Source organism: Sus scrofa, chromosome 14 (genome assembly GCF_000003025.6).
Source record: "Sus scrofa isolate TJ Tabasco breed Duroc chromosome 14, Sscrofa11.1, whole genome shotgun sequence".
NCBI lineage: Eukaryota > Metazoa > Chordata > Mammalia > Artiodactyla > Suidae > Sus > Sus scrofa.
Genome location: NC_010456.5, coordinates 43,365,183 through 43,380,390, shown reverse-complemented (window position 1 = coordinate 43,380,390; position 15,208 = coordinate 43,365,183). Strand labels below are relative to the sequence as shown.

The following is a 15,208-nucleotide window of genomic DNA, read 5'->3' as shown; positions in this document are numbered from 1 at the left end:
AAAGCCACAGTCATCAAAACAGTGTGGTACTGCTATCAAAACAGACAGACAGACCAATGGAACAGAATAGAGAATCCGGAAATAAACCCTGACACCTATGGTCAATTAATCTTTGACAAGGGAGGCAAGAACATCAAATGGGAAAAGGAAAGTCTATTCAGCAAGCATTGCTGGGAAACCTGGACAGCAGCATGCAAAGCAATGAAACTAGAACACACCCTCACACCATGCACAAAAATAAACTCCAAATGGCTGAAAGACTTAAATATACGACAGGACACCATCAAACTCCTAGAAGAAAACATAGGCAAAACACTCTCTGACATCAACATCATGAATATTTTCTCAGGTCAGTCTCCCAAAGCAATAGAAATTAGAGCAAAAATGAACCCATGGGACCTCATCAAACTGAAAAGCTTTTGCACAGCAAAGGAAACCCAAAAGAAAACAAAAAGACAACTTACAGAATGGGAGAAAACAGTTTCAAATGATGCAACTGACAAGGGCTTAATCTCTAGAATATATAAACAACTTATACAACCCAACAGCAAAAAAGCCAATCAATCAGTGGGAAAATGGGCAAAAGACCTGAATAGACATTTCTCCAAAGAAGATATACAGATGGCCAACAAACACATGAAAAAATGCTCAACATCGCTGATTATAAGAGAAATGCAAATCCAAACTACCATGAGATATCACCTCACACCAGTCAGAATGGCCATCATTAATAAGTCCACAAATAACAAGTGCTGGAGGGGCTGTGGAGAAAAGGGAACCCTCCTGCACTGTTGGTGGGAATGTAAACTGGTACAGCCACGATGGAGAACAGTTTGGAGATACCTTAGAAATCTATACATAGAACTTCCATATGACCCCGCAATCCCACTCTTGGGCATCTATCCGGACAAAACTCTCCTTAAAAGAGACACGTGCACCCGCATGTTCATTGCAGCACTGTTCACAATAGCCAGGACATGGAAACAACCCAAATGACAATCGACAGATGATTGGATTCGGAAGAGGTGGTATATATATACACAATGGAATACTACTCAGCCATAAAAAAGAATGACATAATGCCATTTGCAGCAACATGGATGGAACTAGAGAATCTCATCCTGAGTGAAATGAGCCAGAAAGACAAAGACAAATACCATATGATATCACTTATAACTGGAATCTAATATCCAGCACAGATGAACATCTCCTCAGAAAAGAAAATCATGGACTTGGAGAAGAGATTTGTGGCTGCCTGATGGGAGGGGGAGGGATCGGGAGCTTGTGCTTATCAGACACACTTAGAATAGATTTACAAGGAGATCCTGCTGAATAGCATTGAGAACTTTGTCTAGATACTCATGTTGCAACAGAAGAAAGGGTGGGGGAAAAATGTAATTGTAATGTATACATGTAAGGATAACCTGACCCCCTTGCTGTACAGTGGGAAAATTACAAAAAAAAATTAAAAAAAAAAAAGGTGCTCAGCATCACTCATCATCAAGGAAATGCAAATCAAAACCATGATGAGCTACCACCACACCCCTATCAGGATGGCCATCTCCTGAAAGTCAAGAGGTAAGCATTGGTGAGGGTGTGGAGAAGAAGGAACCTCTCTGCATTGTTGGTAGGAATGTAAACTGGTCCAGCAACTATGGAAAACAGTATGGAGGTTCCTCAAAAAAATTAAACAGAGAACTACCATATTATCCGGCAATCTCCCTTCTGGTGTATATGCAAAGGAAACGAATTCAGTCCTGAAGAGCTCTCTGCCCTGCTGTGTTCACTGCGGCAGTATGCAAAACAGGGAAGATATAGAAAACAACCTAGGTGTCCAACAATGGAATGAATGGGACAAGAAAATGCGGGATGGAAACACACACACACACACACACACACACACACACACACACACACAGATTTAAGGCATAATGCTATATTATTCACACAGAAATCCTGCCATTTGTGATACTATGGGTGAACCTGGAGAACATTATGCTAAGTGAAATAAACCAGACACAGAAAGATAAATATGATATGATCTCACTTACATGCAGAATCTAAGAAAGGTCAAACTCATAAAGCCAGAGTACAATGGCAGTTGTCAGGGGCTGAGAGGTGGGGAAATGGGGGATGTTGGTCCAAGGATACAAAGTGTGAGTTATGGAGGATAAATAAATCGTGGAGATATAAACCACAGCATGGGTATTACAGTTAATAATACTGTACTGTATACTTGAAGTGTGCTTAGTCTTTAAGGGTGTTTTTACCATACACCAAAAAATGTAACTGGAAATATGAGGTGATGAATAGGTTAATTAGTTTGATTATGACAATCATTTCACAATGAATATATGTATCAAAACTTCACTTTGTATACCTTAAATTACACACAATTTTTATTTGTCAGTTATAACTCATTAAAGCTAGGGGTAAAAAAAAAAAATTCCAAATCAAAAAATGCCAACTAACTTTATGGTCAATGTCCCTGTATAAATGGGACATCTAAGCATATAACTTCTTTTTATACTTTAATCAGTACATGTCACAGTACACTGCACTAATACACCTTCTTATTTAAATCAACTTAATAATGACTATTTCCTTCACCTTTCTTTTCTTTTCTTTTACAGCTGCACCTGTGGCATATGGAAGTTCCCAGGCTAGGGGATAAACCCGAGCTGCAGCTGCCAGCCTAAGTCACAGCCACTGCAACACTGGATTCTTAACCCGCTGAGCAAGGCCTGAGATCGAACATGCATCCTCATGGATACTATGTTGGGTTCTTGACCCACTGAGCCACAACAAGAGTTTCTCCTTCACCTTTTAAATAAGAATGTCAGCCAATCTATGTCTACTTTACAGGAACATTATTGATTTATTTTCTTATGAACAAATCGGTGAAGTGTTTTGAGAAGATATACTGAAGTAGCTTCTAGATCAATACTCCTTGAAGGCTCAAAGAGAATTTTGGTGGTCTTTGCATCTCACCCAGAGTTAGCTTTTTAAATGTTATTTATGCTCCAGGAAAAGCAAAAATCAGGGCTGTAAAGTCCATGTACCCAGAAGTATAATTTAGCCAGGTTCGATATAATTGACAGCAAGACTGTCTCTGAACCGTGTCAGAGTTAGAAAACTGAAATTCGAACACTAAAAATATCATGGAGGCAACAAAAAGCAGACATTCACGTTGCACTTTCTGAATGTAAAATGTCTGATAAGAGCTGACATTTATGGAGCATTGCAATAGGCCTGGGGCAAAGCAACTCGCATGAATCTGAACTGAATCTTCAAGACCCCCATTTGCAGGGAGGGAGGGGTCATTTCCACCTCCCACATGGGAGGACTGAAGTGAGGAGAGGTACAATAGCTTGCCTAGGGTCTCTAAGTCCAGGGCACTGAATTTCAGAGCCCAAGCTTATGACCAACTAGACTGTATGAAAAGATTCTACATGTTAAGAGACACCCATCGAATTATTTCAGCAGAAAGAGAGCACCCAATTTGTGACTGTACCCAAATGGTCTCGGAGCCAAATATGTATTTTCCCTATAGAATAATCAGATTCATTCTGCATAAATACATAAATCCTATCATAGGACACCAAGGCAAAAATCAACTTACTTCTCTGGAAATGACTGAATAAGGATAAATGAAAAAAGAAAAGGATAAATGAAAAAAGAAAAGGATAAATGAATTAATTTCATGTATGAGAACCAATCCATTAATTACTGGCATTTTTTTCATATTTCTTAGAACTCAGAGAGACATAAAAAGTTACATTATTCATTTGAAAATGTGAACATGTCCTTGCAAGTTGCCACCTCTAAACCCCCAGGACGACGGAACAGGCTTTGGGGAGGAGAAATCAGTATATCTGAAGGGCAAATACACAGGCCCATTAGTTGTGGACTGAGTTTCCCAAGTCTCATAATTTAAATCTGTATGACTGTGTTGTGTTCCAGATATGAGGAGTCAGGGTAAAATCCAATTCCTCAGTCATGATGCCAAGGCCGTTCAAACATTCACTCTTGATTCTTGAAAATGAATCTGGGAGTTCCCGTCGTGGCGCAGTGGTTAACCAATCCGACTAGGAACCATGAGGTTGCGGGTTTGATCCCTGCCCTTGCTCAGTGGGTTTAGGATCCGGCATTGCCGTGAGCTGTGGTGTGGGTCGCAGACGCGGCTTGGATCCTGGGTTGCTGTGGCTCTGGAGTAGGCCAGTGGCTACAGCTCTGGTTAGACCCCTGGCCTGGGAACCTCCATACACCGTGGGAGCAGCTCTAGAAAAGACAAAAAGGAAAAAAAAAAAGAAAGAAAAAAGAAAAGAAAAGAAAATGAATCTGTTTCATCCGGGACATAATCACTATAGGGATTGACACCCACACCACTAGAAAGTAAACCTTGAGAAAAATAAAAATAAAAAAATTAAAAAAAAACAAAAATGGCGTTCCCTTCATGGCTCAGTGGTTAACTAACCCAACTAGGATCCATGAGGATGTGGGTTCCATCCCTGGCCTCACTCAGTGGGTTAAGGATCCAGCAATGCCATGAGCTGTGGTATAGGTTGCAGACGTGGCTCAGATCTGGCATTGCTGTGGTGTAGGCCAGCAGCTGTAGCTCTGATCAGACCCTAGCCTGAGAAGCTCCATATGCTGCGGGTGAGGCCTTAAAAAGCAAAAACAAAAAAAAGTAAACCTTGTAAGGTCCCTGCTCATCACCGGGGCCGGGATGTCAACCAGGAGAAAGCTCTTTCCTCCACTGTCTTGTCTTGATTGATTTATAGAAAACACATTTCTAGAAAGCTCTCGTGGCCCTTTTGGGGAAAGCCTTTACAGAGGATGTTGGTATAAGAGCACAGTGCAAGGAGAAGACAGGCAGTACGAAACTCCAGTTGCTCCAGATAAACCTCCAGGTAAGAAATACAGTCTCATGTACCAACTCCTCCGACATGTCCACATGTGCCAAGAATGTCCCCCAATCCACCTGTTAAACAAATGAGAAACATTTACTTGGAAATCATTTTCCCTTACCTGAAAAAGGGTTGACGTCACTTGTTTCTTAGACAGATGACTCTGTACGTGTTCTACAGCTTGCTTGGAGAATGGCTTTAAAAAAAAAATTAAAAAACAGTATTTTTTCCCACAAATATAAAACAGAGCAAAACCTCTGTATGTTTTACAATATCACAACATATAATTTAACACAACAATTACTAAGTAGGAACCTATGGTGATTACATCAACATGCATTCTTCAAAAAATCTGTTGGATGCTTGTGGGCAATCCAAACAGACGACTATTCCTCTGAGCTCCCAGGGTCCTCAGATCCCACGCCAAGAAGGACAATGAGCATGGGAACATCTAACTGATGTGTCTAACCCCACAAGTGATCAAGATCACTTCAATAAAAAAGTGTAAGGAATCTTATTATCACATTATTAAAATGCCTACATCCCTCGTTTAGCTGACACTGAGGGCCTAAAGATCTAAAATTCCTATTATATAGGAGAAAATGAATGCATAGAAATATATGTAAGAATTCAATGTCAGGATTGCAAAGTTAAATCACAATGTTGTAAAAGACTAGGTTAAGGACAATCTTGCTGTAACCACAGCACAGGCAAACTGGTCCTAAAAGAAACTGATACTGACAAAAATTACAAACTCTATCCTCCCCCCCAACTTCAAATTATATCTGCAGTAATGCACAAGAAGAGCTTAAAAAGCACACCGTCCTGCTAAAAACCCTCTACACTGTTGCCCTATGTGAAAACTATGTTTACAGAGCCTTTTCCAGTGAGCATCTGGCATTTTCCAAGTTACAACCATTACCCAGCAAGGTGGCGAGGTAGAGAGCATCGATGATTGGCTCCAGCTCAGAAATTCGGTAAGATGTTCAGGCATCATGATAAATACCAAAGCACTAACACATCGCTCTCAGACCAGGGCAGTCCATTCTGACTTCCTGTGCTAATGGAAAAGTTATGACTCTGCTGATACAGCAGCTACTACTGAGCACTTGATGTGGCTCATGAGGATGCCAGGAATTAAGTTTTTAATTCCATTTGATTTTAATTAATTTAAACACATTTAAACGCCCGCATGTGGCTGGTGGCTACAGTATTGGACACTGTGGCCCAGGGTCCTTAGGGCATGCCTTTGGAAAACAGTCTTCACACAGAGAGATTACACAGTAAACTTTCATTATTCATTATTCCACTCACTCCTGGTGGAATAATTTTCTAGGAACCTACTTCATCCTAATGACTGCATTAGGTTGTTTCTCTGATTTAAAAGGGAAGAAAACTATCTCAACCATCGTTCAACTATCAATGAACTGAATTAACATGATAATTACAATTCTCATTAATTCAAAGAAAGCATTAAACATTTTTATTGATCAATGTTTGATTAGCCTAACTGTTAAAGGAGAGCTAAGGGAGAAACAATAAACCTTAATTTCCTTTAGAAAGTCTGGAATTGAGATTAGCCTTCTCTTCCACTGACCTGCATTAGCCATGTTATCAATGTCTGCAGTGAAAGCAGCCACTTTTGGAAACCTACTAAGTGTTATGTGGGCAACAGCCATTGGAGCCGTGTTATCAGGAAACAAGTGACAAAAGAGAAGAAGTGGGTTCCCTCCTGGATGAGCATCATTTGATTTTTACATTTTCATTTTCATTTTCATTCTGGGAACATCTGAGGGCTGTCTCGAATTTATCCATACGAGAGTAACAGGATGAAAACGGATACTTACATGGGAACAGGACAGCAGCTCCTTCATGATATAGGTGTCATAAATCTGCCGACTTCTACAGAGGCGATCTTCCTCGTTTTCAAGCTTCTCATATTCCTTTATCTAGACATTAAAAAGTTACCACTGTTAACTATGTCTTCCTAGAAACCTACCTTATTAAAGGCTATTACTAGTCTTGGCAGAAACCATTTCCACATGAGATCAAGCACATTACTGAAGTGGCTATTCCACAGGAAACAACTACTTCTAATGTTGTAATGAAGTTGGAATAATTTAAATTCAGCTTGCAACATACAAATGGATTTTTTTCCTATGATGAACCTCGTCACTTAAATTTAGAAACACAATATTAGGAAACAAATCCTGCCATGGTTACAATTATCATACAATATACCAGCCATGGGCCATTCATCCTTGCCAAGCACAAATAATTTAAATTTAAATTTGGGCGTAATCCAGTTCTGAGAGTTATGGTGGGGATCGGTCTCAACTACAGTGTTCCTATTACAAAACTAACAGGAAGGAAAATAATAATAAATTGCCAGGATTCATACAAAGGTTTTTCTTTTTAATCAACTAAATATTTCGGAAAGGCATTAACCACAGATAAAAGCATTGGTTTTTTTGCGTCGGAACTTTACCTGCACTCGAGAGGTATTAACAGAAAGCTTCCTTCAAATTGTTATGTTTTACTAATAACTTAGGGGAGGTAACCTGACTGGTGTAAACGTAAGCCAAATAATGAAATGAGCTTTGGAAACACTTGCTTTATGAGGACATGGCCCCTATTAATTTAACCTTGTAACACAAGTTCTCAGATCAGAGAAGTGTTTTTATTTATTTACAGAAATATGTTTAATCTAAAAGACAAGAAGAGAATGAAAACACTAAATACAGAGATAGTATGAAGACAGCAGCAAAGATTTTCAATATATATAATCACTAATAACTAATATGACTTATTTTTTGGGAAAAAAAATGTTCCCACCAATTAGCCAATAATTATACTGACTTTCATAATGTCTGAGTATTTCTTATTCTGGTGTGATAAAAAGTGGGGCCACCTATCCTACGGAAGAGAGTATAAACTGAACAGGAATAAAAGTTACCTTTTTACTGTATAGTCTGAGTTTGACAGTTTTGAAACCAAAACCAGTAAATCCTCTCAGCATTTCTGATAATGAAAGGGCAGGAGGGGGTATATTTGATGCCGAGGTCCTCACCAAGGGCTACCTAGTTCAAACATTGAGAAATTTACTGGGATCCTCTTAACTGTCCTTAAATATCATCAATGAGCTGGCTGAAATTCACGAGTCTGTAACTGTCAGGGCTTAGAATGAAGCCTTCTTGGGACAGACACTTAAAATCCTGAACATAAAGGCAGGCAGACTAGGACAGACTGATAACCCACCCGAGAGGAAAGCACTTTTTTAATAAAGAAGCAACCCAGCCGTGTTGACATAACCAAAGGACCTGGGCTTAATCATCCTAAATCAATACAGGAGAACATGTCTAAAGGGTTCAAACGCTGTGCCAGATGCAAATACGGCAGCTGCAAGGAAACAGAAGCCAGACGCTGAAATCTGAGGTAGAGTTGGAAAATAAACAAAGGACTCAGGCTCGGTTGATTTCTTTTGTTGTTTTGTTTTAATAAGGTCCAAAGTTAATGCCAGAATGCTAGGAGACAACAGCCAGACTGCTAGTGAACCAGAGGCAAATGTTTCTGCCTACTCACTTACTCTAGGAATAATATAACTTCATGGAATCATTACCCTTGAAAACAAGTGTAATGATACCTAGGTCTATGTTCCAGGGGCCTATAAAGCAAACTGACACCTGGTTAAACAAGCTGATTCTATGGGGAGTTTTCTACAAACTGTAATAATCTGACTATACAGAAAACTCCAGTTTCTTGGGCAAATGATGCTCTGAATCACAATGCTGGCTTTAGTAAGAGCCTTGTGCCTCAAACTCCAACTCCAACAACAGAAAAGGTTAATTCTTAGTAGGCAAAGGAAGAGCCTAAAATATCCGTAATTCAAAATTCACTTTTTATTAACAGTCAGACCAAAAATCAAAGAACATGCAGTCGAATATCAATTAGCTCTACACAGGATGTCCTGGTTGTCGCATATGGAGAGAATTCTGGCAATCAGGTTGTCCTGGGAACCTGAGCAGGAAGATGCCGGGGTTCAAGTCTGTGAAAAGTCTCCCCTACAGCAGAACAGAAGCATCACCACCAACGATGAACATTCACTGATCACAAAGTGCTCCCTTTCAGCTTTGGTGGTTTCTGAGCTAACAGCTAAACATGGAGCCTAAATACTCAGAGCCCTAAGAGTGGGTCCTTTCTGCCCATAGCTGTCATGGCCCCACTTTCTTGCCTCTCTTTTGTCCCATTACCATCTCGGTGGTCAGGGAAATCACTAGCGGCCTCTGCCTTGCCCAAGCAAGGGTGCCTTTTTTGCCCTTAGCTTCCCTGACATCTCAGCAGCATTCAGTGCAGGGGTCCACCCCTGCCTTCTCTGAAGCTTTCTTGTCTGACTTCTGTGATCTACACTCTCCAGGGGTTTGCCACACTGCCTCCTCTTCTTGAGTCTCCCCTGGTAATTCTTCCTCCTCTGCTAGACTTCTAAATGCTGGAGTACCTCAGAGCACAGTGTTGGGGGCACCCCTTTATCACCCACTACACTGTCCTTGGGTAAAGCTCTTCAGTCCCACAGTGTCAAACACCCACTATATTCCAATCACTGAGCCCAGATCTCTTGGACTCACTTCTCTCCCAGAGTCCCAGATTCTGAATCTTAAAATACCTGGCAAATATTTCCACATCTTTATCCCAGCCAGTCATGCTCTTCCCTTATCACAAAAACGAATAATGCATCCTCCCAGCTGCTTAAGCCAAAAAAGGAATAATCATCATTGATTTGCTCTTTTGCTAATGCCTCTGTCCCCACCACCCCCTACATCCAATTCATCCACCAATTATGTTAGCTTTATACTTTACCACAAATCCAGGCCCAGCTTCAGGTAGCAGTGGACTAACCTCTAATAGAACAATTCTGGACATACATAAAATCCAACTGCATTGGACCACTGGAGAGTGATCAAAAGTACACAGATATGGAGAATGGGCATCAAAGAGAAGCTGGAAAGTAAGAGAGGATATTTCTGAAAGTGAAGAGCCAGGCAGAGAAGGAGAGCTCCAAAATTCTACATATAAACTCTGGTGGACCCCAAAGTGACATGTGAGCATGATAGACCTAAAGTATTCCAGCTAAGGCTAAAAGGACTGAAGAAGATTCAGTTACTACTCACCATATGAGAAGACAGAGCTTAGTCTAAGTAAATCTAATTAACTGCTGGGACAAAAATAGCAATACCCTTTGAAGAAGCACACAGAGTGTACAGTATCGACAACATCAGTATACAAGATAGAATCTAATATTATTCCATGTACGAAGAAGCAGGGAGTGTGGCTCATATGCAAGAGTACAGGCCAATCCAAGATGATTCAGATGCTTGAATTATCAGACAAGGATTTTAAAGTAGCCATTGTAAGTACACTCAAAGACATACAGAAAATATGCATGTAATAAATAAAAAGATAGCAAATAGCAGCAGAAAATAATAACTGTGAAAAGAACCAGATGGAAATTTTCTCTGAAAAAAAAAAAATTCAATGGACACACACAATAACAGACTAGAGATACTAAGAGTCAGTGAATTTGAAGACAGCTCCATGGAAATTATCTAATCTGAAGAACTGAAAGAAAAAAAATATTTGGGGAAAAAGTACACAGGGAATCAGTGACATTGAGGATAATATCCAAAGCCCAAATATACATACGACTGGGGTTCTAGAAAGGGAGGAAAAGAGATTGAAGTAGAAACAAAGCTTTATAATGGCCCAAATTTTACCAGATTTGGTGAAAGCCACAAATTTACAGATTTAAGAAACCAAGTGAACCCCACAAAGAATAAATACAATATCTGAAATTGCTCCACTAAAATGCAGATTGTCAGAAATGACTGTGTTGGGGTGGGAGAAGCAAGATACTTTCACATTTGTCAAAAAGAAACATACTTCTAATATAAAAATACTTGTTGAAAGTGGATGGGAAAATATATAGTGTGAAAACAAGCACAAGGAGACTGACCTGGTTATATTAACATCCAGGGAGATCAATTTCAAGACAGTGTTACCAGCAATAAAGAGGAACATTTGATACAAAAAGACATAAATGTATATGCACCTAATAACAGAGCTTCAAAACATAGGAAGATTTTTTGACAATAAAAAAGAAATTGTTAATTGTAATGTATACATGTAAGGATAACCTGACCCCCTTGCTGTACAGTGGGAAAATAAAAAAAAAAAAAAAAAGAAAGAAATTGTTGGAGTTCCTGTCATGGTGCAGTGGTTAACGAACCTGACTAGGAACCATGAGGTTGCAGGTTCGATCCCTGGCCGTGCTCAGTGGGTTAAGGATCCGGCATTGCTGTGAGCTGTGGTGTAGGTCGCAGACATGGCTCCGACCCCGTGCTGCTATGGCTCTGGCGTAGGCCCCTAGCCTGGGAATCTCCATATGCCACAGGTATGGCCCTAAAGAGACAAAAAGATAAAACAAAAACCCAGAAATTAAGAATCCACTAGACAGATGAAAGCAAGGAGTCATAACAATTACTGATAACTTCAATCTTAGGGCTTACTGACTTAGAGAACTGTATTTGAAGCCCCAGGGTGGATGGTATTGCCAGTTAAAGAATACAGAGCAAGCTGTCAAGGAGCTCTAAAGCATTTTCCTCCAAGGGGATAAACTGATAGGCCAGATCAATCATATCAGGCCAGGAGAGAGGTGAGAAGAGCTAGAGAATAAGCCAACAGAGAGAAATTCCAACGCTTGAAGTTCAAATGGAAACATACTAGCAGTTGCTACCACCACCATATTGGTGAAGAAGTGCTTAAGAAACAACCAAAGAAACTGCCCATCTGTTTCATCTGAAGGAGACGTCTGTATTTGACAAAGCAGCTGAGTATATGCTGAAATTGGAGATGTAAAAGCTTTTAGAAATACAAGAAAGAAAAAAGCTTTTAATGGATCAAGCTGTGACTCTCATTCAAATAAAATGCCTAATTCAGACTGAAATAATAAAGTTACTTCATACTGAATAAAATCCTTTTGGATTTAGCTTGCTTTTTTTCACATGCTAAATGCACATCATCATTTGATCATTCTTCCTGAAATACAGTGATATAATTAAAAAATGTAGAAAAATATCAAGTTCTCATATATACCAACAAGCCAGGACAAGAAAGAATATCCCTCCAGTTTATTTTGCACAAAGATTACTACTATCAGCCCTAACTATGCTATGCTTTCTTTGGACCATTTAAAAGGCTTTAGGGTAAAGCTACATCATGCTAATAATGCTAGCATTTGTCATGTCTTAAATACATTTTAATTAAGATATTTTCTAGATTTTAATTTCCTATTTGGCCCATAAATTAGTTAGACATTATTTGCCTCCAGACAGCTAAGGATTTCTTATTTAGGAGTTCCTGTCGTGGCTCAGTGGAAATGAATCTGACTAGCATCCATGAGGATGCAGGTTCGATTCATGGCCTCGCTCAGTGGGTTAAGGATCCGGCATTGCAGTGAGCTGTGGTGTAGATCACAGACGCAGTTGCTGTAGCTGTGGCTGTGGTCGGCAGCTGTAGCTCCAATTTGACCCCTAGCCTAGGAACCTCCCTATGCCGAAAGTGCAGCCCTAAAAATACAAAAGACAAAAAAAAAATTTTAATTTTTTAAAAAAAGGATTTCTTATGTAATGCTGTTACTAAATTTAGGCTTAAGCTGACTGTGGTCAGAGAACATATTCTGAACAATTTCAATACTGAAATCTGTGGAAGCTTTCTTTAGGGTCCAGCCTATGATCTACTTTGGTAAATGTTCCATACGTACTTTAAAGAATGCAAACCCTATTTCTGCTGGGTGTAGCATTCTGTATGTCAATTAGGTCAAGTTTACTCATTATTTTATTAAGAACTTTCTATCCTTACCAAGTTTTGCTCTGTTTGTTCTATAAGCTCTTGAAGTATGTGTGTGTCCTACTAGGATTGTAGAATTCTTTTCTTTTGGATCTTCCTGCTAGCTTCTGTTTTACATATTTTGAAGTTATGTTATGTGTAGCATACAGATTTAAGATGGAGATATTGACTCCTCTATCATTATGAAATAATCTCTCTTTATCTCAAAGTAGCATTACCATGTACTTTGGTGTTAGTATAGCTATACCAGCTTTCCTTCAGTTAGTGTATATATTAAATATCTTCTTCTTTCTGTTTAAAGTATGTTAATTATTTAAAAATTGTGATTCGCTATTTTGTATACCTGTAACTTCTATAATGTTGACAGCAGCTACACTTAAATAAAAAAATAAAACAAAATATTTTTAAAATAAATAAAGTATGTCACTTGTAAGCAGTATATGACAGGGTTTTCATTATTTACCCAGTCTGACAAACTTATTCTTTTACTTGGAGTATTTAGTACATTTATATTAAATGTAATTACTTATATAGATGGATTTATAGTTACCACCTTAGTTTGTTTTCAATTTGACCTTGTAGTTTATGTTTACCTTTTATTCCTTTTTGGGGGGTTAATACAATGATATTTTATTCTAAACTTCCCCTCTTTTAACTTGTTAGACATACATACTTTATCCTCCTAGAGATTACAATATGCATCCTTTACAAACCAATGCAAATTATTACTTTTATTATCCCCAATAATCCCAGAATCTTAAAATATTTTAACTTAATTAACCCCTCTCAGGCCTTCTGTGCTACTGTCATACATTTTAGTTTTACATACATTTCAAACTTAAAACATAATATTGTTTTGTATGGTCAACATTCTTGTATTTTACATACACACTTACCCTTTATGATGTCTCTCATTCCTTCCTGCATTTCCATCTGGGATAACTTCCCTTCTGCCCAAAGTACCTCCCTTTAGCATTTATTGTAATGCAGTTCTACTACTGAAAAATTCCCTCAACTTTTGTCTGAAAATATCTTTATTTCACTTTCATTTTCGAAGGGAGTTTTTGCTAGGAAAAGATTTCTAGGTTGACAGCTTTTTTTTCTTTCATTAAAGATGGTCATTTCACTGTCTAGCTTTTTCTTTTCTTCCTTCATCATTTAAGATATCACAATCATGTTGATCATATTACTGCTCCTTTAAAAATAAACTGTCTTTTCCCAACCCCTGATTGCTTTTAAAATTTTCTCTTTGTCATACTTTCCCAAAGTCCTATAATGAGGTGCAAAGATATGACTCCTTTGTACTCATCCTATTTGGGGTGTTCTAAGTATTTTGATTCTGTAAGCTGTTATCTTTCATCATTTGGTAATATTCTTAGTATTATATCCTCAAATACTGCTTCTGTCTCATTCTCTCTCTTCTCTTTCTGGGACTCCAACTCTATTTGTGTTAGACCTTTTAGGCATGTCTCACATATCTCTAATGCCCTTATTTCTTTTTTACATTCTTTTTTTCTCTGTATTTCAGTTACAGATTATCTAATGACCTGTCTCTCTATTTATTAACCCTGTCTTGCATTATGACAATCTGCCATTAGGTTCTAATATAAAATTATTTTGTCCATCTTTTCCTCTACTGTCTTGAAAATATTACAGTTATTTTTAAGTACTTGTCAGCTAACTCCAGAATCCGATTCATCTGTGGGTCTGTTTCTATGGCCTTGTTTATAAGCCATATGATCTTGCTTCTCAGGTATCAAATCTTTTTTTTTTTTTTTTTTTTAACTGTATGATGAACACTGTAGAGTCCCTACATATTATTACTTTCTACCTCCAAATGAGACAGAGGGCTCCCCTTGTTCTCTGCCACACAGTTAGGGAGGGAGTTCATCACCCAATAGGGGACAGTGCTGGGCTAGTCTGGGTTGCCATTTTTGCAGGACTCAGTCTGCCTCTGGTTCACCCCTGTTCCCAAGGCCTGGTTCTCCATGGAGTTCAATGACAGATATTTCTCCCCTCAGCACTGGAGGAGTTCTGCCCTAAAGAAATTTTCATGATAGCTCTTTGGCCTTTGTCCTATTCAGCTTCAAAACTTGGCATATGTCTCAAAAGAGAGATTCATCATGTTTTGGGGGGCTCCTCTAGTTTCATCTGTTTTTTAATTCTAGACCCAGAAACTTCTGGTTTTTCTGTCTCCATGAAGGAGTCTTCTGCCAGGAACCAAACCCAGATTCTCTTCTGCCCACTACACCTAGAATCAACAGCTTCCCCAGGTGATAAGTAGTTATAGATCTTCAGTGTCCACAGACCATGGCCCAGGATTTCATCTCTTGCCTGTTGTGTTTTCAGTTTCCTGCCACAGCAGATAGACACTTCAATACCGTTTAATATCACAAGGC

General features: G+C 38.8%; 1 protein-coding gene across 3 annotated transcripts in view; it reads right to left on the bottom strand.

The window, feature by feature from the left end:
- The window catches only part of GRK3 (G protein-coupled receptor kinase 3), a 140,372-nt gene that overhangs the window by 65,236 nt on the left and 59,928 nt on the right, over positions 1-15,208 (bottom strand). For all 3 annotated transcript variants that reach the window (XM_001924379.7, XM_021073437.1, XM_013982990.2), the window contains 2 exons: positions 6,758-6,859; positions 5,032-5,106 (listed from right to left, as the gene is read on the bottom strand). In XM_001924379.7, coding sequence (XP_001924414.2) covers positions 5,032-5,106; positions 6,758-6,859 — 177 coding nt within the window. The remainder of the gene's footprint in view (positions 1-5,031; positions 5,107-6,757; positions 6,860-15,208) is intronic.